The sequence below is a fragment of the Triturus cristatus genome, chromosome 8 (genome assembly GCF_964204655.1).
Source record: "Triturus cristatus chromosome 8, aTriCri1.1, whole genome shotgun sequence".
In the NCBI taxonomy this organism is placed as follows: Eukaryota; Metazoa; Chordata; class Amphibia; order Caudata; family Salamandridae; genus Triturus; species Triturus cristatus.
In genome coordinates this window covers 73,988,342-74,015,418 of record NC_140591.1, presented here as the reverse complement: position 1 = coordinate 74,015,418, position 27,077 = coordinate 73,988,342, and the positions used below count along the sequence as shown (strand labels likewise).

Genomic DNA, 27,077 nt, shown 5'->3' with positions numbered 1-27,077 from the left:
GGGGTGTGTCTACAGTGATGTGGCGCACGGGAGGGGGAACAGGACAGGAGGACATGACAAAAGTTCACAATTGAATATCGGGAATGTGCCGTGTTAGAGGCATAATAAAGGTGCGTGATAGTTCTAAATAATGTACGCATAGGGACACAACAAAGAACAGTGAGCAATTGGTCAATAAAATTTGCACAAGTGCATTAATGAAATAACAATTAAATGGCAATATGAATTAAAATGGCAACATGAGCTGGACAGGGGCAGTCCAGGTGTGCTAGCTACCTAAATGCACAGCGCAGTGTGCCAGGTTAGTCACAACAATAGATTGCAGACAAAGCTGTCACTCGAGAGTGAGATAGAAAATAAAGTACCATGGTTTAAGCAACCATAAAGGGGTGGTTATAGACAGTCAAAAGAGGAGGATAAAAATTGCAGTAGGGACAGGAGCATGGTAGCTGAAGGAATGCAGTAACAGTATGAGAGCCAACTAGGTGCACGGTACAGTGTGCGAGGTAGTTAGGTATGTAAAATTGGGGTCAGAGTAAGATGGTACTGTTCCACTCGTCAATAGTGTGCAAGCCAGTGTTGACCTGATTACATACGGTGATCCATTTTCATTCGCATTTGTTCAGAAGGGCTTTGATATCACCGCCTCTGACAGGTAGAGTAGGTTGATCTATCACCTACCAGGTGATGTCTGTCTCGCAATGATTTTTCTCAATGTAGTGTGCAACCAATGGTGCAGTGAGGACTTTGCAGTGGATTCTGCTTCTATGTTGAATTATCCACTGTTTTACCATTTGGGTGGTCTGGCCGATGTAAATGAGGTCACAGGGACAACGAATCGCGCAGATGACGTTTTGTGATGTACAGTTTGTAAGGTCTTGAGCTTGTAGGATTTGTTTTTGGTTTTGAAATCTTTTGTGCTCACTGTGAGATCACATACGGCACAGTTTTGGCATTTATAGTGTCCAATGACAGGGGTTAAACCCCAGGTGGCGGTGATTGTGTTCTTGTCAGCAGCGTTGGTGGGCCATTTAATGACATGTACTAGATGTGTGGCTAGATTGTTGCCACGTTGGTATGAGAAGAGAGTTGGTTCTCTAAATGTTTCAAATGATCGTAGTAGACTCCAGTTGCGTTTGATGATCTTACTGATTTTATTGCTGCATGGGCTGAATTTGGAAACAAATGGTATCCTGGTCTTCTTGGGTTGAGGTGTGAGAAGATGTTCACGGTGGCAGTACCAGGATCTCTTACGTGCTCTTGTTACTAGACGTTTGGGGTATCCCCTGTCGATGAGTTTGTTGATGAGGATGTCGGATTCACAGAAGTAATCTTTCCGCCATTTGCAGTTCCTTCGGAAGCGTAGGAATTGACCGAAGGATAGCCCATCCCGGAGACCTCGAGGGCGATAGCTTGATTATTGAAGAAGGGTATTTCTTTCAGTGGGCTTACGATAGAGGCAAGTACCAATTTTGCCATCCTCTGCATATATCACGACATCCAGAAATGGGAAATCATTTGGTTTCGAATCATAAGTAAATTTGAGGTGAACTTGCAATTGATTGAGCCAATCGATGAAGGGGTTGAGGGTCTGAGTAGTGCCTTTCCATAGTAGAAGAATGTCATCAATATAACGTCGCCAAAGAGTGATATGGCTCAGAAACGGATTTGTAGAAGTGAGAATGTGAGTCTTCTCCAGGTTGTGGACGAAGAGTATAGCAAAATTTGGGGCAAAGCACGCTCCCATGGCGACACCTTTGACTTTGAGGTAAAATGTGTTGCAGTAAAGAAAATAGTTGTTTTCTAGGGCAATATGTAACAAATACATGATGAATTCAGTAGGGATCAAGGTGGGTCTAGGCCTGGTTTCAAGTAGTGACTCAATGACTAAGTCCTGCGCTGTGCGGGATGTTGGTGTACAATGATTCGATGTCCAATCCAACCATGAGGTCTGTGATCATGTCAAAAGGTCTGTCTTCAATGGTGAGGATGAGGTCCATGGTATCCCTGATAAATGTGTCAGTAGAAGGGATGAATTCCTTTATGATGGCATCAATATATTTTCCCAGTCGTTCAAGAATGGAACCACAACCTGAGACGATGGGGCGACCCGGGGGGTTGGTGCTGTCTTTATGGATCTTGGGAAGTATAAATAGCACTGGTGTGCGGGGGTGTGGATAGTTCAGGAAGTTGAATTCTTGTCGGGATATGATGTTGAGGGATCTAGCTTGTCCAGTGGTTTGTTGTATTTTGGTTCTGAGATCTGGTAAGGGATCTTTGGTGAGGGGGCGGTAGTGTTTGAGATTGGATAGTTGTCTTTTAACTTCTAAGTCATATTTACTTGCGTTCATGACCACGATTCCGCTGCCTTTGTCTGCTGGTTTGATTATGAGTTCAGGTTTGTTTTTGAGGTTGATCAAGGCTTGTTTTTCTGAGAGGGGTAGGTTATAGGAGACATATTCAAATTGAGCTTGGAGGTCTGCAAGTTCCTGTAGGACCAGGCGTTTGAATGCTAGTATTTCCGGTGGCATGGAAGAAGATGGGGGCTGAAGGTGGGTGGAACCGTGGTCCAGCTGGTTGGATGGATGCTGATTTGTCACAGAAGAATTGCTTGAGTCAGATTCGTCGGGGAAAAACATTAGTAGATTAGACTGTAAGTCTAAAAAGTTGGTCCGTTCCATAGGAACAAAACTTAGGCCTCTGCTGAGAAGTTGAGTCTCGTCGTGAGATAGGATGTGGTCTGAGAGGTTAAATATGAGTATGGATTGTGGATCCAAGTCAGGTGCGGTGGAGGAAGCGGGTGTGGGCCGGGTATCCGTGTGGTCGTTTATTGAGGAGTGCCCCATTGGTAGAATCTGTTTCGGGTTTGTCTTTCTCCTGAGAATTGAGGTTGGTATTGGCGGTTGTTCCGTGATCGGGTTTGAGGTAGGCCTCGTCCACGGCCTTGTCCTAATAAACCGGGTGGTATTAGGGGTTGTGGTCTGTTGACAGCTCGGGATGTGCTGGGTTTGTCACTTCTGTCAAGAGTCCTCAATGGATGTGTTGGAAGAATCGGAGAAAGTGATCTGTTGGTTATTGCGGTATCTGCCCCAGTTGCGGGTCCTGGGCGGAATATATGGTGTGTTGTAGAATTCATCACGTAGGTATGGATATGTTTTCTCTATGTTGTAGAATTTGATATCCTTCTGGAATCTATTGTTGTGACTAACCTGGCACACTGCGCTGTGCATTTAGGTAGCTCGTACACCTGGACTGCCCCTGTCCAGCTCATGTTCCCATTTTAATTCATATTGCCATTTAATTGTTGTTTCATTAATGCACTTTAGTGCAAATTTTATTAACCAATTGCTCACTGTTCTTTGTTGTGTCCCAATGCGTACATTATTTAGAACTATCACGCACCTTTATTATGCCTCTAACACGGCACATTCCCAATATTCAATTGTGAACTTTTGTCATGTCCTCCCGTCCTGTTCCACCTCCCGCGCGCCGCGTCACTGTAGACACCCCCCCCCCCCCAGATAAGCATGCATGATCATGTGACGTATACCCCCGGAAGCAGCCTCACTGCCTTATAGCCTAGACACAGCAGCCCAGCTCCGACACTCCGCACACTAACGTGGCGGGTCCCGGATGACTGCAACACCGCCGGATTAAGTCCGCTTCACTAGGTAAGCCCCACCGATCCTTGGTTAGTTTCCTGTCTCCCTACCAGTTGCTGACTTACTAGTCCCGCTGTCTTTTTCCACAGGTCTCCCTATTCAGTGCCCTGCTCTTGGGACACAGAGGAGCCTCCCACCTTGATCCCGCCGATGTCCCTTTGAACACGGCGCCCGTAATCTTACATCCCCCTGATTTTTTACACCAAGGTAACTACCAGTCTCTTCCCGCGCTTCCTCTTTTCCTCCGTGAGCCCCTGCATGCACGCTCATGTTTATTCTTCACCCCCGTAGGATCTCCGGTCCCCAGTGGAGACCTTCTACCCCGGTAACACGCGATTGAAGAACCGTGTCCTTCCAGGTAGCGCTTTCTACCGACCTGCCTTCCGGTTATCCCAGCTTCTATTTTAACTAACACCTCACTCTGCTCAGCTCTTAATCACTTTGCCTGCTTTTCCAGCGCCCAATCACCAGTGCGCATTCCATTTCACGCATCCGATCTCCAGCGCTATTCACTCCATATTCCTTCCCCACCCACTGAGTGACTGCCCTTTCTCCTCCACTCACCGTTCCAGCCTCTGTTGCCACCGTCTGTGCACAGATGCTCCATTGGGATTCTTACCTTCCTGTCACTTCATTACTGACCTGCGCTACCGCTCACAGGCTGCACACCAGGCTTGCTCCCCTCTCTGACGTTACCCGGGCGCTGCACTTAATATGCCTCCCCACCACCCCCATGCTCACACGTGCAGCCCTATCCCCCGCCTCTCCCTTACCCTTCTCCTTTCCCTCCCTGTACAGCACCGCTATTACCCACAACCCGGTCCTGAAGATGATCCTGATTGATAGGATCGAAACGTCGTCGACTCCTCAGCGCAACCAATGGCGCACTTCCTTCTGTGTCTCAAATGAAATTGTTTCAATTTTCCAACTCTAACATTGTAAATCATTGTCTTGAGCCACAACACCCACTGTATATACTTGTTCACATCCGCACCTTGCACCGTTTTCGCTGATTTCACAATTGTCACTTGCGTCGCCACCTGTTTGTGTCATGTACACAATTGAGCACCAAGTCCAATTCGGGTTGTTCACGCATTATTTGCTCACAGTGCTGCTACAACTGTACCTTTTAATTTTGATCACAATTATATGATGCCATGTGCACATTTCAAAATCATTTCAGATTTTCCCGTTTTCTTTCCACATAATGTATTATACATACATGTCTAATTGTCCTTTATAGTGCTACCAGTTGAGATACTGTTTTTTCTTTACGTACCTACCCTAATGTCAACGTGGTTTATTGTTTTATACTCCTGTTGTTAAATACAAGTATTTGTAGGCCAGCGTTTATTATGGCAAAGGCAACACTACAAGTCCCAGCATCCACAGCGTTATTGGTTGGAATGCTCAGATTGTCTAATATTGGCCTGAATGGCACAAAGCCAGTTAGTAGTTACATCATTCAGCGCTAGTTCATCTTCACCTTTTTAAAAATCATTTTTGGCACACCCTGTAGTTGGGCATTCGTGCAGTGTTTCGTAAAAGGGCACTCTGTGCTGACCCCCCTTACAACGGCGATTTATCTGCTGGGAGAGGGAGTCGGAGATGGTATTTGTACAGTTGAGCTAGCAAGATGCTTTCCGCGCTCCAGACAAGTGAGTGCCTTAATGAATAGTTTAGGACAGTGTGCCTGGTGTATAGTGACACTGATGGCAGTCTTCAGCCCCACTCTGTGCTGGAATCGAGCTCCTTGTCTTGCCTATTCCAGATATTTAGGAAGGCGCTGCAGTTCACTCCCCTAGCTGGGAAGAGGGCCTGTCCTCCAGGACTGGGCAAGGATTGAGATCGCACTAGGAAGAGTGTGAGTCCAGACAGTTCTGCCTTTTTATACTTTTAGCATAATAAATACTTCTACCATCCCCAAAAGTGGATTTAAAAACACATACTGAATTCTGGAAAAACAATTCATTAACTCCATACCTAAGATTAACAGTAAAAGAAAAAAACGTTTTCTATTAAATGTAAAAAACTGATTTATGGTGACTGGAGAGAGCAGAGAGAATGATGTTCGCAGATTGCTCCAGTGAGAGGGCTGCATCTGAGGCGTGTCTCGCGCTTGAACTCTGAAGACACAGGCCACGGACTCATTATGCACACGTATTTTTAGAAACAAGCTGAAATCTTAGCCCTCTTGAGCACCCATGATACTTGCATGTATTTGAAGCATGTCTCAAGGCTAAAATAAAGTACTGCCATTTCTCAACACACACAGAATGTCTTCGATTTGAAAGAGGGATTCTGAAACTGCGTGTAACAAGCGCGCGGTGTGAGCGTTTGAGCGGGCGGTGGGAGCGTGTGAGACAAAGAGGAGACGCCATGCGCGTACACATCACCTGTCTGTGCGCGCACATGGTTTGTCTCCCTTCGCGCACCATACCGACAACAATAATCTCGCCAAGGCGAAGCAGCACATGCGCTGCGTTCGCTAGGCAAGACCTGAAAATATGGAGGGACAATACAGCGCCAAACTGACCATATTTACTGTTCCCCTGGGTGCGGCACTTCTCTCCCCATATCAACATCCACGAGCAGGAAAAGGAAGGACTTCCTTCCTCCTTAGGGGAACACCAACAACCAATCCTGAAGCTGCTCTCAGCATGAAACAAGCTACAGGAATGGTGGGAGCAGGCTAACTTAGCCCTCATTTTGAGGCTGGGGGCCTGTGCCAGCAATCATCCGACTGTTTCACAGCCATGGTACATGGGATAGCTGGGTGCGCACTGCACATGTCGGGCTGGCTGTGGCAAACGAGCTGGCAAACCCGACATGCGCACTGCAGGGGCAGCTATAATCCTGCAATCGCAGGATTCAGCCCCACTCCTTGCACACTGTGCCACTTTACTTATATTTGTGTGCCTGCTTCACTTGCTGCAGGCGGGCAATGCTCCTCCGCTCTCTATATATTGCGCTTTTAGAGGCTAAAAAAATTGACTTCCTGAGGGCAAACGTCTATTTTTGATCCTCCTGAAACACAAACATTTCTCACAGTAAGCCACTAAAAACGGAAAATATGCTGGAATTTTCATCATCATGAAAACTGCACAAGTGACCATGTTTTTAGGTAGAAAAATGCTGAACACAAATAACAGCCAAGATTATGTCCCACAGATACTAATTAGTGCTAAACAGAGCCTGGAACACAAAGCCATGTCTTAAAAAAGGCATGCAGATCTTGCTATTTACTACAGAAATCCATGAGGGTCACCTACCTCTGCAATATCATCAGGGCTGGTGAGGGAGAAGCTGTGTCCGGCCATCTGGTAGGCCTGCGCCTCGATCTCGTTTAACTTGGCCTGCATGATGTGCTTCTGGGTCTCACACTCCTCAGTGCTGAAGCCAATGCCATTCAGCTCCAACAGTGCAAGGCAGTACTGCGTGGGCATCTCCACAGTGCGGAAGACATCTGTGAAAGGTATAAATGCAAAATAAATCCCAGTGGCATAATTCAAGAATGAGGAATTAACCAATGGTAGAGCATGAAAGCAGTATGGTGAATGGATAATTTAAGATCATCGACTATTACCCGGGCCAGCTTGGGCTCTGAGAGTTTTAGGGCATGCGCCAGTGCCGCTGGTACCACCAGAAGCCTACCACCACCTATGCTAAAAGTAACCAGACCCTTTCTGCCCACTATCTACCTTGACTGGATCAGGGGCCTCCAGTCACCTCAAATTCTCTGGACCACCTGCACTCAACGGAGCCACCCTCCTTCCCCCCAGCCTTGAGACCCTCGCGGGTGAGTAGTTGCGTTTTACCCACCCTAATTGATTGATCGAAAATGCAAGCCCTTCAAGTTTCAAGTGACGCTGTGATGCTTTTTGAGTCCTTGAGTGAGATCAGCCGCAGCATGCAGCCCATTCTTCAGATGAGTCCGTGTGATGGCAGAGATGCCAATTGGCCAAAAGAGAGACCAGGCTTGAACAGTGGTCCTGAAGTCTGCGTCGTGGAGGACAATGTTTGCTTTTTAGAGCAGTGAGAGCTGGTATCAAACCGTCTGGATTTTCTATGCAAAGTGAGTCTTGTAGAAGGGCAGTGTCAAAAGTTAAACTTAGTTACTGACGTTTCTTGTAGGGCAGTCATTCCTGGATCTGATCTTCTGGAGATCATGAAAAATTGGGTTTTGGCAGGGTTCAGTTTAAGGCAGATGCTGCACAACTCTTTCTTCACAAGGGCAGGACAAGTGTTGGATCGGTGTATGTTGCTGGCAGAGGAGCCTTCCAACTAGAGCTGTGCCTCACCGGCCTTGTATTGTCCCTTGACACAGCCATCTGTGGGTAGGACTTTAACAGCACAATGCAGAGGGTGAATATGAGGGAATGGGACTAGGGGGCGGAGAATGTCATTAACGGATCCTGCATCAGGACCCAAAGCCAGACTGCAGTCAGGCAGGAGGTCGTTCTTGTTGGTTTAATTTGGCAGCTGGATCTGGACAGCTTCCCCAAGTACCTAATGGGCTGAGAGTTGGCGAATTCATTGAGGTCCAGGGCTGCTTCCTTCACTAGTGGATTCAGGGGGGTCTCTCCAGTCCTGAGTGAGTTGCCAAACACACCTTGGGGATGAAGTGGAGGAGGGGTGTGGTTCTTGAGAGAGGGAGATTTCACCACGTTTGGGGGCAGGATGCTGTATTCATATGTGCCAGCTGCCAGATCTTTGATTTTGATTTCAAGGGAGCTGTAAGTTGAACCGCTTAAGGATGCTACATAAAGGGACGGCAGGTTGTGGGTCTGTTTTGGGATACCAATGTGGAGGTTTGTCTTTTTTGAACTTCTCAGTGAAGAAATATTTGACTGCATCCCCATTACCAACGGTGTGGAATCTGGAGGAGCGACACGAGGCCAGATGTAGGGTTTGGCTCCTTTGAAAGCGTGATATGTCTTTGCCGGGTTCTTCTGTGATGGGTGCTTTATGGTAGGTTGCTAATACTTTGGTGATGAGACGTCTGGGAGTGGAGTGAAGTGAATTTAACAATGCGAGGAAATGTCCTGAATTGGCCTGCCTACGTTTGCTTTCTTGTTTCTGAAAAGATTTTTGTTGGTGGTGAGAGATTGGAATTATGTAGGCACAGTAGGTTGTGGTTTGGGATTCACACATTCATTGGGAATCCCCTGCTGGTTGGAGTTTAGAGCGGAGTGGAAAGAGTCAAAGGGTTCGATGACATTCATTCTCAGATGGGATGTCGTTGACCGCGTGATGAGGTTTCGTTGGACAATACTCACAGGAAAACATTTAAGGAGTGAAGTGGTGTTTTTCATGTTTTGGTTTGCAACTGTGGCAGGCGGATTGTGATGAAAATGACCTGGTTTGGTGAGATGGTTTGCCCGTTCAAGCACTGGGAGTAACGGGTCACTGATGGTGAGGCTCTTAGGACCAGATCGAAGGTGATCACTTTGATGTGGGTAGGATGGGAGATGCGAGGTGTATTTTCAGGATCAAGGAATGCTTCTTTCAGTAACCTCCTCACCCGATTTCCCCCCCCCCACACACACACACACCTCTCACCCCTCACTCCTCCCTGTATGGCACGTCCTACCTTACCTTTAAGGCCTGTCTACATATTGACTCCCCACCACTCATGGTTTCTTTTAACTGCGCAATCTCTCCTGCCCCCTTACGACATACTCGCATTTCTCAAAGTCGCTTTGACTCACTCCGATCCTCATCTTGGACTCACTCTAGCCTGTGGTCCTTGCATCCTGGACTCCTGTCCTTTGTAAGCCCAGAGAACCCCAGCCCGTGCTCAACTGAGAGCCAACAAGAGTCAGTGGGTCAAGAGAAGGTGGCAAGGACACAGAGAAAGGCCTTTCCAGGCGTTATCTAACAACCACAGACCTCCGCTTGCAGACCACAGTGGGCAAGAGTGACCAGCAAGCTAAGCTTCATGAGGGGAGAATCTGGCTCTTGGTTAATAAACTACACAAAGTTATTGCGTTGTCCCAAACAGTGACTCTAGAACCGCCTTGACAGGGCCAAACATATCTCCATTCTGGTGTGTGTCTCCGCTGCACCCATTAACGGGGTTCAACACCACTGGGGCACATTTAGTTAGGTTCTCCAGGACATGGACTAGTATACAGTTTACAGATGTTAGCCTTTGTCTACTTGGGACTAGTTACCGTGAATCTGCTCCTTCTGAAGCAGCGCAGTCAGCCGGTCCATGACGCCAAACACCAGCACGGCCTCCATGGAGGCCCGGAAGCGCCCCGACTGGTCCGGGTCGGCGCCAAGGCCCAGGCTCTTGGTGCCTTGCCCCGTCCCCAGCCCTTCCAGGAGGGGCAGCTCCTGAGGGATGAAATTGGTGACCATATTGTGAAGGGTCCGCTCCTTGGAGCCCGGGTCCAGCAGCCAACACGCCACCTGTCATTCGGAAGAGAGAGACCATGAAACCAAGCCCTGCGAAAGCCAAGTGAAACCAAACGTGCACTTTATTATAACACTGTGAAAACATATGCATTTAAGATATACTTTCATCTCCCAAGATAGTTAGAAAAAGGAAATGTTTCTGCTCTTAATTGTGTGCGCGGCATGTTCCTGCCCCAGGCCCCGGGCTGCCTTTGATGAGGTAATCTATATACAGCTCAGCTGTCAGAAGGCCCGTCTGATTGCACGGATGACATGGCGGGGCTCGCAGGGAGAGGCGGGCGAGCACGTGGCGGGCACGAGGCTGACTCCCCGCCGGAGGTGGGGGGTACGGGGACCATCTTACGGCGCAGGCAGCGCTCCAATCTCTGCCGCTGAGGCAGAGCGTGTCAAGCCGGCCGCTCCCTCCTGTGACGGCAACCAGAGGCGGCGGGGACGAGCCCGGTGGTAGGGACAGGCAGCGGGGATGAACAGGCGCGCAGAGATGGCGCCTAGGACACGCCGGCTGATGACACAGACAAGGCCGGTGCAGGGGTTCCAAGTCCCCCTTTCATCTGCAGGGTGCAGACGGCGGCTTCTACGCCCTGTTCCTTCTGCGAGGCTGCTCTCGATCAAAATACCAATGCGGGTGATAATAATTAGCTATAAGTAACGCGTAACACAGTGCACACAGTTCATCCTGAAGGAAATTCTTGGCGCTATTAACAGACCTAGTATTCATGTTATCGACGAGGGAAGGAAGACAGCTGATTCGGACCTGTGAACGTGGAGTTAAATGTATTTGCCTATTATCACGTGCGGCACCTGTACATGTCAGTGTGTAGACACCGATTGACTATTTTTTTTTTTAAGTTTATTGAGAAAAAGTTGATTAAACATAAGATAACTTCATATACAATATGATATAACATAATAAAATTATAATCTTTAGCAAAACCAATTTATGAGAAAGGAAATATCAGAGGAAAACAGGGGAGGGGAATCAGGAAGGGAAAAAGAAACCAGGGAGGGGGAAAGGTCAAAATTAGAAATAACACCCGAGTTTAAACTTTATAGGCATGGAAAAGAAGGTTCTTAAAATACCTAGAGTAATTGTAATTAAACAATGCAACGAAATGAGAACATATTATGATTGAAAGAAAAAGCCAACGATTACCTCAAGGAGGTTTCTGGACTTCATCGGAAGAGTTAACTGGTGTAGAGCTGGTAGATGCAACGAGTGTTAGATAAGAGGATAGCGCCATTCACTATTTTCAAGCTTAGGTTTCTGATAAGTTCACCGAAGCCCTGTCTCGCTCCAGACTCCTAGGGCACGGAGAACGCTAGACCGCTTCAGACCGCCCCCGCCAGACTCACAGAAGGGTATTAACGCCGCCTCATGGAGGCCGCACAAAGTAAACCGAGGAGAAGCGGAGTAATCACGTGCTCGATATTTGCAACCAAGGCCATTTCTTGCGTCCAGGTGGTGGTATTTTTGCAAAAATCCCATGATGCAGTGCGACCGAATCTACTTTTATACTTAAAAAAATAAAAGTCATCCAATAAAAATCCCTGGAACAATGCAATTGATGAAAGAGGTGTGAGCAGGCAGAAAGGGTGAATTGGACAAATGAGAGAGGTGTGAGCACGGAGGAAGGGAAGTGAAGTAAAGGCGAGGGAGGAGAGAAGGCGGAGAAAGGAAGGAAACACAAGGAAGAAGAACGGGGGGGGGACTAGAAAAACGGAGGAGGGAAGGAAGAGGCCGGATGTAGGACATGAGTGAAAGGAAGGAAGGAAGCAATGAGAATAAACACGTGTAAGGGAGGGAATGAGTAAGAGACAGGGGCAGCAGGGTCGCTGCTTCGGTCCATGGCGGAAGAGGACGTTTCCCGCCCTGTGGTACCGCGTGACAATCTGCAGCACGATTAGTTCACCTCCACGGAGCCCAGTGCACTGACACAGTGACGTGGGCGAGGCCTTACCCTGTAGTGAAAAGTCGGAGTGGAGCTGTTGGCTGTAGGATACAAAGATATACGTTCACTCTTGGCTCCGCCGGACCTAAACCGTGTGGTCTTGTGCACATCATTGCATGTCCCTACACTTCAATTCTGCATTATTCAGGAGCGCGCAGAAACACGCTAAGGGGTATACTGAAATGACTTAACTGGGCAGAAAGGAGAACATGCTGCCTCCGGGCCTAGCATTTGCTGAATGTCTGATCTGCCCTTCTTAAACCCCTGCTGTCAACGCACGTGGAACGGTGACGCGTGTCCTTTTCACTCCTGCCGCCAGGGGCGGGAAGGTGACGCATGACAGCAGCCATTAAACAATGCAACCAAAGCCTGTTCACAGTGCGACCTCCTGTCACCAGAGCTGCTCCAACCCATAATATTTCACCGTCGCTCAAAGACATTTGCCCTACGCAAGACATTTAGAGACCTCTGAAGCGTTTCCGGAAAGACATGACCAGGGAGACGAAGTGAATACAATAAACGAACTATAAATAGAACATCTACGGCCATAGCTGCAGCGGAGCCTGGTCACCCTGGGCTGGCGGCCTGCCTTCCCAGCATCGCGGACCGAATGAATGAATGAATGAATGAATGAATGAGAATTCCTAGTAAAACCCTGATGAGATGACTTGTGGTGGCGCTTTTGCTTCTAACTTTATTTATTTCAAAGTTCTCTAAATCCAAGTCATGCCTCCGCCAGAGATCATAGAGTGCAAGCTTCATTTTTCATCTCTGTTTTAGCACGTTGTGAAAACTGCATTTGTTGGGAAGGAATGACGACAACTACTACAAACTGATCAACCTCGACATCCAATCAGATTGCAGGCTCTCTTTGAAAGTTATTGGGGTGAAGGAGTCTCCACGTTTAACATCCAGGCCGGCTTCCTCTGTCACCACAAACACGCTTCTGGCAAAGCACAAACCCCATTTTAGAAGTCGGGAAAACTGTACCGACCATTAAAATGGGTTTGCGAATAGACATCGATTCGGTGCTAGGAAGCGTCAGGTTTTGAGAATTCCATCACAGTGCCAAATGAGTATCAGATGCATCACTGGTTTGCAACCGGAATTCTGTTCACAAACCATTCAAAAGTTGCCCGCCTCCAAGTCTGGTTGGTAACTCGACGCACCAGCGAAGCCCTACACATGCTGGACCCGCATAACTGAAGCGCCGCATGCACACACTTTCACAATCCATCCAGACACCTCTGCTCTCCACCCCGCCATTCACAGAAGAAGAGGCAGATGTTGCTCGTTGTCCTACGCCGCACCTAAAACATGGAACAGCCTCACACAATGCATCAGAGCCCCCTCTCACTTCTTGAGTTCCGCAGGAGGCACAAGACCTTCAAAAACCTCTGCAGAGACCACACCTGCTCAAGCGCTTGGATACCCTCTCGGGCGATTACAGCGCTCTACAAACTGCCATAAAGTAACACGGGCTTCCATTTGGACGGCTTCTCTCTCCTATGTGAATTTTTGACATTTCTGGGAGAATAGGCCATGGTCCAGGGGACCACTGCCAACTTTCGAGAACCTTTCTGAAAAAGATATATATATATGTATATATATATATATATATATATATATTCACTGAAAAAACCATAGGTTTCACACATGTTATAGTTAGCTGTACATTTTACTGATAAAAAACCAATGAAATTCCCCCGTTATAGTTACTGTAGGCAACTATAACTCACGCGACCGCAATCCTCTGCTGATGCTAATACTGTATTTAGACACTTATTTGCCCATGTCTTCTTCCATTAAATTTTAGCTATACATATATTACAAATATTTTTTTTTCATAAAGACACATATGTCATCAGCAGAGGATTACGGTCGCGTGAGTTATAGTTGCCTACAGTAACTATAACGGGGGAATTTCATTGGTTTTTTATCAGTAAAATCTACAGCTAACTATAACATGTGTGAAACCTATGGTTTTTTCAGTGAATTTGCAAGGTTTTTTAAATGCTAATTCCTAACTATAACGTGTGTGAAACCTATGGTTTTTTCAGTGAATTAGTACGGTTTTTTAAATGCTAACTTACTTTACGCCATTCGTGGCGTGCGCGCCCAGTTAACGCAGTTCGTTCCGTGCGCGCACGGTGCGCTTCGCGCCCACTTTACGCAGTTAGTGCCATGCACGCACGGTGGTCACATTATGCGGGATGGGCCATGTACGCACGACGCGCTTCGCGCACCGTGCGCACATGGGGGACATATTATGCGCATCGTTGTGAAATGTTTTGTTTATTATTTTCATTTGTTTGATATGCCATGCACAAATGGTGCCCTTAGGGCACCATTTGCACTTGGGGTGGGGAGAGTGTGGATAATTTTTTTTTTTTAAACCAATTTTTACCGTACGCGTACGGTAAGCGTAATCGGCGATTTTTCGAAAAAAAATAAAAAAAATTTTTGGGCCTTGGGGGTTGTTTGGGGGCCCGTATATCACTGCTGGGTGAATATTATCTCAATAAACTGCCCCTTTACACATTTTTGGGCTTCATTTATGCTGCCCCACTCAGAGTGCGAGAGAGAAAATGGCGGCCGCCGCTTCCTGGTTTCGGCCGATTCGAATGTTTACTAAGATCTAAGAGCCAATCAGAATCGCGCTCGCGCACGCCACCGTACGCGTACGGTAAGCGCACCGTAAGCGCACCGTAAGCTGGCTCAGATATATATATTGATTTAAAGGCTATTTTCTCAGAATCTACTGAACAGATTTACACCAAACCTACAAAAGGCACTTCCTTGACCTGAGGACTACCTCTCTGCCAAATTTCTAGTAATTCTGTTCAGCCGTTCGGGCTGTAACTGTGTCTAAAGGTCCTATGGAAAAATGCATGGGAAAAACGCGTTTTGGGACCCCCCTTTTATCTCAGCCCCCGCTTGACGAATCCCCCCGAGACTTTCAGGGTAGGAGCGGAGCGTAGCGCCCCACCTATTTTGAAATATTCGCGAGGATTCGTCGACCGGCGCCAAAGTTATTCAAAATAGAATGTTGCGGATTTCCTATGGAAACGTGGTCCTAACTATAACTACCTACTGGCGACCGCCAGTAGGTAATATATATATATATATATATATATATTCACTGAAAAAACCATAGGTTTCACACACATTATAGTTAGGAATTAGCATTTAAAAAACCTTGCAAATTCACTGAAAAAACCATAGGTTTCAAACATGTTATAGTTAGCTGGACATTTCACTCGTACAAAACCATTGAAATTCCCTCGTTATAGTTAGTTCAGCTAACTATAACTCGCGCGACCGCAATCCACTGCTGATAACATCACTGATGACATCATCCAGTGAATATGTCTTTCTGAAAAATAAATATTTTTTATATATGTATATCTAAAGGTTAATGGAAGAATAAATGGGTAAATAAGTGTCTAAATTGATGTTTATTTTTGTAAAATTAATTGTATAACTGACTTATTAACAGTATCTTAGTGAATCCAGTGATGTAATATGTGACTTCATCAGCAGTGGATTGCGGTCGCGCGAGTTATAGTTAGCTGAACTAACTATAACGGGGGAATTTGAATGGTTTTGTACGAGTGAAATGTCCAGCTAACTATAACATGCGTGAAACCTATGGTTTTTTCAGTGAATTTGCAAGGTGTTTTAAATGGTAATTCCTAACTATAACGTGTGTGAAACCTATGGTTTTTTCAGTGAATTTGCAAGGTTTTTTAAATGCTAATTCCTAATTATAACGTGTGTGAAACCTATGGTTTTTTAAGTGAATTTGCAAGGTTTTTTAAATGCTAATCTCTAACTATAACGTGTGTGAAACCTATGTTTTTTTTAGTGAATTTGTAAGGTTTTTTAAATGCTAATTTATGTATGTATTATTATATTTTTTATATATTTATTTTACAATAAACTACCTATGTATATAGTTATAGATTGACTGTATCCTTTAATATGGAATGGCTCAGCTCTTTTATTTTGAATTTGGATAAAGTTGAACAGCATAGTTAATATCTTCTATAAACTTATAAACAGTTTAAAATGTTTTTTTTTTTTTTAAGGGTTTTTCACAGTGCGCGCACCGTGCGCACACCCCGCGATTTTTTGAAAAAAAATAAAATGTTTTTTTCACCCTTCGGGGTCCTTCAGGGAACCCCTGACAAAGGCTAGGGGGTCAGGAACTCTCTACCCTGCCCCCTTTTCACGTTCTCCACCTTTCTTTTTCACGGTCACACACAAAATGGCGTCCAACACTTCCTGACTTCGACCGATTGGAATGTTGACTGACATCTAACCACCAATCAGAATTACGCTCGCGGACATTTGGTGCGCGCCCCGTGCGCGCATATAGATATTTATGTACTTTTAACTGCAATTTTCTCAGGAACTACTGAACAGATTGACACCATGTATGCAAAAGGCACATGCCTGACCTGAGGACTACCTCTTTGCAAAATTTCATGTAATTCTGTTCAGTCGTTCGGGCTGTACCTTCGACTTAAGGTCCTATGGGGAAAACGCGTTTTGGGACCCCCCTTTTTTCTCAGCCCCCGCTTGACGAATCACCCCGAGACTTTCAGGGTAGGAGCTGAGCGGAGTGCCCCATTAGTTTTGAAAATTTCACGAAGATAAGTAAACCGGCACCAAAGTTATTCAAAATAGAATTTTCTGATTTCCTATGGGAACTCGGTCCTAACTATCTACTGGCGACTGCCAGTAGAATGTATATATGTATATATATATATATATATATATATATATATATATATATATATATATATATATATATATATATATATATTATCTACTGGCGGTCGCCAGTAGATAGTTATAGTTACAACCTAGTTTCCATAGGAAATCTCAAAATTCTATTTTGAATAACTTTGGCGCCGGTTGACGAATTCTCGCGAAATTTTCAAAACAAATGGGGCGCTCCGTTCAGCTCCTACCCTGAAAGTCTCGGGGTGATTCGTCAAGCGGGGGCCAAGAAAAAGAGGGGGTCCCAAAACGCATTTTCCCCATGCATTTTTCCATAGGACCTTTAGTCGAAGGTACAGCCCGAACGGCTGAACAGAATTACGTGAAATTTGGCAGAGAGGTAGCCATAAGGTCAAGGAAGTGCCTTTTGAAGGTCTCCTGTAAATCTCTTCAGTATTTCCTGAGAAAATAGCATTTAAAAGCATATAAATATCTATACGCGCGCACCGTGCGCGCACTGTGCACGCACTCTGCCGTGCGCGAGCGCAATTCTGATTGGTTGTTAGATGTCGGTAAACATTCGAATCGGTCGAAACCAGGAAGTGTCGGCCGCCATTTTGTCTCTCGCAGTCTGAGGGGGTGAAAAACAAAGGTGGAGAACGTGAAAAGGGGGCAGGGTGGACAGTTCCTGACCCCCTAGCCTTTGTCAGGGGGTCCCAGAAGGACCCCCAAGGGCAAAAAAAAGATTTTATTTCTTTTTCGAAAAATCGCGGAGTGCGCGCACTTTGCGCGCACGCTGAAAAAACACACGTAAAAAAATGTTTAAAAATTTTTTACGGAAAATTAAGCGAGGTACGCGCACAGTGCGCGCACGCTAAAAATCCCATAAAAAAAATAAAAAATACATACATAAATTAGCATTTAAAAAACCTTTGAAATTCACTGAAAAAACCATAGGTTTCACACACGTTATAGTTACGAATTAGCATTTAAAAAACCTTGCAAATTCACTTAAAAAACCATAAGTTTCACACATGTTATAGTTAGCTGGACATTTCACTCGTAAAAAACCAATGAAATTCCCCCGTTATAGTTAGTGCAGGCAACTATAACTCACGCGACCGCAATCCTCTGCTGATGACGTCAGATATTACATCACTGATGACATATGTGTCTTTCTGAAAAATAAATATTTGTAATATATGTATAGCTAAAATTAATGGAAGAAGACATGGGTAAATAAGTGTCTAAATACAGTAATGTAATATCTGACGTCATCAGCAGAGGATTGCGGTCGCATGAGTTATAGTTGCCTGCACTAACTATAACGGGGGAATTTCATTGGTTTTTTACGAGTGAAATGTCCAGCTAACTATAACATGTGTGAAACCTATGGTTTTTTAAGTGAATATATATATATATATATATATATATATATATATATATAAATATATATATATAAATATATATATCGATCGGAATGCTCTAAAAACACACTTGTTGGACTTGGCCCCTCTGCAGAGTCATCTGTTTTCTAAACAGGTTTTTGCTAGCTTTAGGAATCTGCACACTTTACCACTGCTAACCGGTGCTAAAGTGCTTGCACTCTCCTTTAACCATTTTAAGGTTGGTTTACACCCAACTGGCATATTTAATTTACTTGTAAGTCCCTATTACAGTGGTACTACATGTACTCAGGGCCTGTAAATTAAATGTGACTAATGGGCCTACAACACAGATTGTACCACCCATTTAAGTAGCTCTTTAAACATGTCTTAGGCCTGCCATTGCAGCCTGTGTGTGCTGTTTTAACTTGCCATTTTGACTTGGCAAAATAAACCTTTTACCAGACCCAAACCTTCCTTTTTAATGCACATAGGTCACCCCTACGGTAGGCCCTCGACAGCTCAGAGGGCAGGGTGCAGTGTATTTAAAAATTTGGACATGAAAGTTTAAGTTTTACAGGCCCTGGTAGTGAAAAACTCTTAAATTTGTTTTTCACTACTGCAAGGCCTGCCTTTCCCATAGGATACTATTGGGTTAATTTATTACATTTAATGCTAACTTTCAATTGAGAGCCAGTAGGAATCTCTAGTTTGGTGTCTAAAGAATTCTAATTTAAAGCCATCTTTAATGGTAAAGTCGGATTTTAAGTCACAACGCGGAAAATGTCACTTTTAAGAAAGGTGGCATTTTCTTGTCCCAACCATTTGATGCCTGCAGCCTGGGTCACACGACTTGGTGTAGCTGGCAGTTGGTCCTGTGTATTGCTCCAAGACAGCGAGACAAAGGAATATGTGACGATATTCCACATGCGTTTACAACGCATGCCATTACAACGCGGTTGTTACAACAACCACGTTGTTACATTGAATACCTTTACAACGGAAGTCAGAACAACGACTTGCTGTAGGGGACACTGGATGTTGGAATAGTACAATTTACTATTCCAAATCCAGTCTGTGCAACAGTAGGGAAGGTGTTGGATTTTAAATCCAACACCTTCTGCCCCCTAACGCAAGTCATTGTTCCGACTTGCGTTGTAAAGGTATGCTTTGTAACTACGCGGTCGTTGTAACAAACCCGTTGTAATGGCATGCGTTGTCTCGCATACATGGTAAACGCTGTTTACAGAGCCAAAGAAGCATGGGTGTTGGCAGGATGGGCATCTCTGACTTAATGAGAGGGAGAAGCTGTCACCTACCACACTTCCACATCACAAAGGCGCTGCCTGAGCACACTCACAAAGGCTTTGACACTAGTCTATTGTGACCCAAGACAATCTGAGGCCAGAGCAGGGAGGCAGGGAATTCCAAGCACCTTTTGTGGTGGAAACCTTCAGAACCGTCTCTTACTTCTAAGTAGGTACTATGCATGAATAATGGACCCTTTGACTCAACTCTTCAGTACACCTCTGGACCTATGGACTACTCAGAAGGATTGCTGTGCTGCTCTGCAAGAAGGACTGCTTCTCTGTTGCCCTGCTGCCTGCTTTAAGTCCTGGACCTGCATCTTGAATCCAGGACTACTAGAGAGTCTCCAAGGGCCAGTTGGCTAGCCCCCTTCTCAGAGCCTCTGGAACAGAATAGGCTCAGAAGAACTTGAACACAGAACCTGGACTCTGCCAGCTGTGAGTCCTGCCCCCCAAGTGGTGCCACTCTAGTCCTAGACCCTTGGAAATTGGCTGAAGGTGCTCGGTCAGCCCATGTCCCAGCAGAACAAACTCATCGCCTGGCAAGATTAAGGATAGGAACCACTGCACGGCACATCCCTGACGCAAGACTTTCCATCGCAACCCCTCAGAACCGCCGCTGCATGATGCATCTCCATGCTGGACATTGCATCGCCACCACAGCTCCTCGGAACCACTACTGCGCAAAGCATCTCCCTACACAGACCTTGTATCGCCACTGCAGCTCCCTTGAAACTGCCGCCACGTGATACATCCCCACGCAAGGACTGTGCACCACCTCTGCTGCGCGATGAATCCTTGACGCAGGACTTCACATCACTCTGCAACCAATGCATTGCCTATAGAGGTTTCTCTGACATCTCAGCCCTCAGGGTGTTACTATCCATTAGAATCTATGTGTTTGAGAGACTGGCATCTGGGGTTTATAAAATACTTTCCTTGTTCAGGGACACCACTTTAATCCTGCCTACATTCAGCACAAAGTGGTGTGAATTCACTCTACGAGCACTTATTTTTTCCGTACATGGGGAGAAGCCAAATGTAGGTGCCCCAGCAGTTAACCAATTTAAGACAGCCCTATTACAGATTTTAAGTCGTTGTTGTGAGAAGTTGGCCTGGTATATGCTGTCCACTAATTATAGTGGGCATCTTGCACCAGTCCAAACAACCCTTATTGATGATTAGGTTAAAGACAACCTTTATTGAAAGCTATCCTAGTGGTAGCTATGGAGAGCAGCCTACAGGCTAAGTCTCGAAGGAATGTAAAGCAGCTTGTTTTACCAGATCATAACCTCCTGAATGACCAAATGAAAGGAGAATCACACAGGTGTTATTATAAAAATATATATTTATTAATAAACACTCTCTACTAATCTCTTTATGAGATTAGAGCCCAAAGCACACAATATTAAATCACTAGAACGACAGTAAATAGCACAATTAGCAGCGGTCTCCAGGGGGAGACCGAACCATATACTAAGAAAGTGGTATAACAACCACAACTTCACTAGACACAGTGCCTAGAGAACGTGAAATCACTGGGACCCCAAGGAACCACCCAAAGTAGTGACACAGGGGTCCCACGGAGGACGGGTGCAGTGTGAGAACACAGACGCGAGCTCCGTACAACTCTATGGAAAAGTCACGGTTGGAATTTTAGAGTTTAAGGACACTCCGGAGAGGACTTCAAGCAAACCTTTAGAACATAGAAGGTTCTAAGGCCAGCACCCTTGTGAGTACCGAGTTACCCGTGTGACCTATCCTAGAGGGGCCGTGTGCATAGGGGTCATGTAATGTCAGAAACCCTTGTTGTTTTCAATGGCGTGATGCAAAGAAGTGCTGCTGCCGGGAAGATGAAGACTGGATCAGAGGTGAGAAGAACCTGAAAGCAGAGGGGACAGAGTCTGGGTCACTTCAGGGTGACCAGGGGCACAATAGACGAATGCTCACCGATGTCGGGTGCTTCAGGTGTGATGATGAGATGCTTGACTCTGCAGCCATGGGGATCAGGAGACATCGCCGACGACCAAAGTCCGGAGGTGAGCTATCCCACAAAGGATGGTGAGTGCTGGGGGGGGTGGGGGGGGGGGGGGGAGGGGTCCGTGTTCGGATCGAACACCAAGAAGCCTTGGCAACTGCAACCCACGCGGGCAGACCAAACAGGTTACGGTGAGGAACAGCAAGGTCCTGGGGACTCTCCAAGCAATGGAGAGTAGGGCACGTCTGGAGCAACCAGGAAAGCCCAAGGAAAGTCAAAGTTACCTTCACAGGGACCCACAGGCCAACGGACCAGGGATCGCGAAGGGACCTCGAACTGGATCTCAAAATACCAGCCCACGGAACACTCGTGGAGTGTGGTGTAGGCTGGAAATCTTTGGTGGAAATACTGCTCGGGGTCGGAACTACACGAAGTCCAAAGCACAGCCTCAGGGATTGCCAAAAAGCATATGCTGCTGCAAATGTACACGGTGCACATGGGTTCGGGATGCACGCGCCCCACGAGAGATACAGGTCTCAGGATTGCTGAGAGAACTGATCGACCTCGGGGACTTCGGGAACCCACCTCCTGTGTTGCAGAAATTTTTGGAGTCCTCATGAGCTCGGGAGATGCACACCAGTCAGATGCGTTAAAGGCGCCTGCCTTGCAGGGAAGTAACTCCTTTACTCCAAGGGAGATTCTTCAGTCATCCAGCGTAGTGTAGATCATCGAAGTACTTGGTTTCTGTAGCACAGTGTTATCCAGGTAAATCTAAAGTCCTGTAGTCAGGGTTCCAGTCCAGGGAGGACCTGGCTTGGCAGTTCGGGCTGGACTGTTCCCATGAGGCACAGGGTCAAGACTGATTTGCATATGGCTGGGTTCAAACTGGAATAGCGAGCAAAAAAGCGATGGATTTAGGCCCAGATCTCTGTACTGGGGTGAATGTATGACATTGTTCTGCATTCTATCCATCAACTGTTATTTTTGCATTTGTCACCCCGAGTGGGAAGGGTATGCCCAGACGAGGGTCCCTTGCTCTCCATGCCACTGGAATCAAGCTATCATGGCTGAAGAGGGGTGAAACCCCGAAACCGGTCCTAGGATGCTTGTTTCCAGTCCAGGGAGGACCTGGCTTGGCAGTTCGGGCTGGACTGTTCCCTTGAGGCACAGGGTCAAGACTGATTTGCATATGGCTGGGTTCAAACGGGAATGGCATGGTGAGCAAAAAAACGATGGATTTAGGCCCAGACCTCAGTACTGGGGTGAATGTATGACATTGTTCTGCATTCTGTCCATCAACTGTTATTTTTGCATTTCTCACCCCGAGTGGGAAGAGTATGCCCAGACGTAGGTCCCTTGCTCTCCATGCCACTGGAATCAACCTATCCTGGCTGAGGAGGGGTGAAACCCCGAAACCGGTCCTAGGATGCTTGTTTCCAGTCCAGGGAGGACCTGGCTTGGCAGTTCGGGCTGGACTGTTCTCATGAGGCACAGGGTCAAGACTGATTTGCATATGGCTGGGTTCAAACTGGAATGGCATGGTGAGCAAAAAAACAATGGATTTAGGCCCAGATCTCTGTACTGGGGTGAATGTATGACATTGTTCTGCATTCTGTCCATCAACTGTTATTTTTGCATTTGTTACCCGAGTGGGAAGGGTATGCCCAGACGTGGGTCCCTTGCTCTCCATGCCACTGGAATCAAGCTATCATGGCTGAAGAGGGGTGAAACCCAGAAACCGGTCCTAGGATGCTTGTTTCCAGTCCAGGGAGAACCTGGCTTGGCAGTTCGGGCTGGACTGTTCCCATGAGGCACAGGGTCAAGACTGATTTGCAGGGGGAGGAGCCAAGATGGCGACCGGGACGGCAGCGTAGACTCCCGGCTCCGTGAACCTCCGCATCCCGCACGGATATCCTGCACGAGATCCTCAACCTGTGCTACGCGGTCGTGTTTCTGAAGGAGAGTGGCACCCGACTGTGTGACTCCGAGGTTTCTGGCTGCGGTATCGCCGGAGAAACGAGCATTTGAACTTTGCGGCCTGTGCGGCCCTGGAGCCGGGACCTCAAGTGGACGCCGTGGCCGGGTGGCAGTTCAACAACAGCGGCCTGTTGTGACTGGGCGGAGGCGGTCCACCGGAGCGGTGCCAAACTCGGCCTACATTTCGTCGTGGTCGTTTCTACTGTCAAGTGTAGCGGTCCGAGTGCATGCCCGTGGGTGCAATTCTCAGATCCTCCGGTGGCTGCCCCTGCCTTTGATGGAGAGCTGCCCGGCTGCCGCCCGTATCCTGCCCTGATCATTGCGGGCCGCCCCCGGCTTTTTACGGGAGCGGGTCCGTAGTGGGGACGACTGTTGCCCGTGACCACGCAACGGATAACTTTTCGCCTGCCCCCGGAACCCGGTCACCAGCGACGTGGCCATCGAGACGCTTGTCCCAGGGTCCCGGCCCCGGTGAGGGTCGGGCATACTTGGCGGCCATCTTGTTGCGATGAAGCCTACCATCCTGTCCGCTGGGTCGCAGCGGGCTTGTGAGAGTGCGACTTTTGGGAGTGTGGCGGCGCGATCGCAGAGAGCTGTGCTGGGGTACGGCGACCTCCTCGAGGCCCTTGGTGCTCTTCACTTCTCCTTGATTCATGGTGTCGGGGTCTTGGGGAGTAAGCTCGACGGTGTGGCGTCGGCGTTGGGGCAATGGCGGCCCGCCTGTCCGCACGTACATAGGGACTACCCACACTGCGCACAGGAGGACACTTTGGCGGCCACCCCTGAGGTTAGTGCACGGCTGGACACTCAGGCCAGTATGCTACAGTGTGTTCGTCCAGCTGAGGGCCTGATCTGTCCCGGAGGCATTGGACCTGAGTGGGGTGTGGTAGCCTCGTCCCGTACGTGCCCTCCTGCGACCCAGGGACAACTCCAGCAACTATTGTCTGCTTTGGCTGCTTCTGCCTTCCTGGACCTTGAGTGCAGTGCATATCCTGGGGCAGCACTGGGAAGCCTGTTTCTCCACGCTGCGGACTGTGTTGATGCTCAGAGACTTCCACCCCACCTGTGTGCGTCGCTTCTCGGACGTTTTTGGACAATCCTCTACCTTGGAACGTCGGATATGGTGCTGGGTCGAGGGGTAGGCATGGGCAGAATTCCAAAGAGTAGTCAGGGATAAGGCTGATCCTTCAGGGGTGGTCATCTAGTGGACGGGCGGGCTCAGGGGTTGCGTGCTCTCCTGGCATAGCTAACAGCATAATAGGTGCATAGTGCTCCCCATCTTTCTTTGAGAAGATCGCTTTTGTGCTGTTTATTGTTCACTTTGGGGGAAACTTACCGTGCGGGAGGGAGAAGCCGGGGGTATGTTTTGAAGGCCCTCCTCCAGTTTATTAATACTTTCTCCACCCCCCCGTCTGGTGGGGTTCTTTTCCTACTTCTTTTTCCCTCTTCTCCTATATTTCGGGTCTGGTTCTAGGGCGACAGGCACACTGCTGGGGGGGGGGGGCGTACTCATCTGCAGAGGTGCAGGGTGGGGGGTTGGGGGAGGGGATTCTTTCGTCTTTTATCTCTTTTTCCATGGCCTCCTTTTTCTTCTCTGATTCTTTTTGTTTTTCTTTTTCTGGGATCAGTGTGATACACCTCCTTTGCTATGACTCGTTGCCGCTCCATGTGTACCACAATTTCCGGGGTGCTCTCCGGGAGTTCTGGCGGGGGACTGCAGGCGCAACTGCTTATGATACTCTTCCTCATCCTGATGTTCTTGTGTTTGCGCCATTGACCTAATAGATTGCTGTAAATCGTTTACGTCTATTACTCTGCATACCTGTAATTGCTGTTTGAAAATTGTCTGGCACCTGATCCTTCTGCCTTGTTTCATTATAAAACGAAAACCTTTTTCTCCTGGTGCCCTACCTACGCTGTTCACAGTATTAGCATCACGATTCTGCTCCCCGATGTGCTGCCTGTGTTTATACTTGCCTGTTTTTGCTCTGATTGCTTAGCGGCCGGCCCGGGGGGTTGTAGGCCCATACTTGTTCTCTATTGAACTGTCAATAAAGGTTTTCAAAAAAAAAAAAAAAAAAAAAAAAAATCCCACATCCTCTCCTGTAAAATCCCAAACTGCTCTTTTCACTGTGTCTCTCAACTCTTGAGGCAAATCCTCCGGATTAAACACAGCAAATGCACCAAAAAAAAAAAAAAAAAAAAAAAAGACTGATTTGCATATGGCTGGGTTCAAACTGGAATGACATGGTGAGCAAAAAAAACTATGGATTTAGGCCCAGATCTCTGTACTGGGGTGAATGTATGACATTGTTCTGCATTCTGTCCATCAACTGTTATTTTTGCATTTGGCACCCGAGTGGGAAGGGTATGGCCAGACGTGGGTCCCTTGCTCTCAATGCCACTGGAATCAAGCTATCCTGGCTGAAGAGGAGTGAAACCCCGAAACCGGTCCTAGGATGCTTGTTTCCAGTCCAGGGAGGACCTGGCTTGGCAGTTCGGGCGGACTGTTCCCATGAGGCACAGGGTCAAGACTGATTTGCATATGGCTGGGTTCAAACTGGAATGGCATGGTGAGCAAAAAAACGATGGATTCAGGCCCAGATCTCTGTACTGGGGTGAATGTATGACATTGTTCTGCATTCTGTCCATCAACTGTTATTTTTGCATTTGTTACCCCGAGTGGGAAGAGTATGCCCAGACGTGGGTCCCTTGCTCTCCATGCCACTGCAATCAAGCTATCCTGGCTGAAGAGGGGTGAAACCCCGAAACCGGTCCTAGGATGCTTGTTTCCAGTCCAGGGAGGACCTGGCTTGGCAGTTCGGGCTGGACTGTTCCCATGAGGCACAGGGTCAAGACTGATTTGCATATGGCTGGGTTCAAACTGGAATGGCGAGCAAAAAAACGATGGATTTAGGCCCAGACCTCAGTACTGGGGTGAATGTATGACATTGTTCTGCATTCTGTCCATCAACTGTTATTTTTGCATTTCTCACCCCGAGTGGGAAGAGTATGCCCAGACGTAGGTCCCTTGCTCTCCATGCCACTGGAATCAACCTATCCTGGCTGAGGAGGGGTGAAACCCCGAAACCGGTCCTAGGATGCTTGTTTCCAGTCCAGGGAGGACCTGGCTTGGCAGTTCGGGCTGGACTGTTCCCATGAGGCACAGGGTCAAGACTGATTTGCATATGGCTGGGTTCAAACTGGAATGGCATGGTGAGCAAAAAAACAATGGATTTAGGCCCAGATCTCTGTACTGGGGTGAATGTATGACATTGTTCTGCATTCTGTCCATCAACTGTTATTTTTGCATTTGTCACCCGAGTGGGAAGGGTATGCCCAGATGTGGGTCCCTTGCTCTCCATGCCACTGGAATCAAGCTATCATGGCTGAAGAGGGGTGAAACCCCGAAACCGGTCCTAGGATGCTTGTTTCCAGTCCAGGGAGGACCTGGCTTGGCAGTTCGGGCTGGACTGTTCCCATGAGGCACAGGGTCAAGACTGATTTGCATATGGCTGGGTTCAAACTGGAATGGCATGGTGAGCAAAAAAACGATGGCTTTAGGCCCAGATCTCTGTACTGGGGTGAATGTATGACATTGTTCTGCATTCTGTCCATCAACTATTATTTTTGCATTTGTCACCCCGAGTGGGAAGGGTATGCCCAGA

The 27,077-nt window shown here is 47.3% G+C and overlaps 1 protein-coding gene across 4 annotated transcripts in view; it reads right to left on the bottom strand.

The window, feature by feature from the left end:
• Positions 1-27,077, bottom strand: part of POLQ (DNA polymerase theta) — a 580,345-nt gene that overhangs the window by 247,727 nt on the left and 305,541 nt on the right. For all 4 annotated transcript variants that reach the window (XM_085621032.1, XM_085621029.1, XM_085621031.1 and 1 more), the window contains exons 20-21: positions 9,839-10,079; positions 6,935-7,128 (exon numbers count right to left, since the gene is read on the bottom strand). In XM_085621032.1, coding sequence (XP_085477158.1) covers positions 6,935-7,128; positions 9,839-10,079 — 435 coding nt within the window. The remainder of the gene's footprint in view (positions 1-6,934; positions 7,129-9,838; positions 10,080-27,077) is intronic.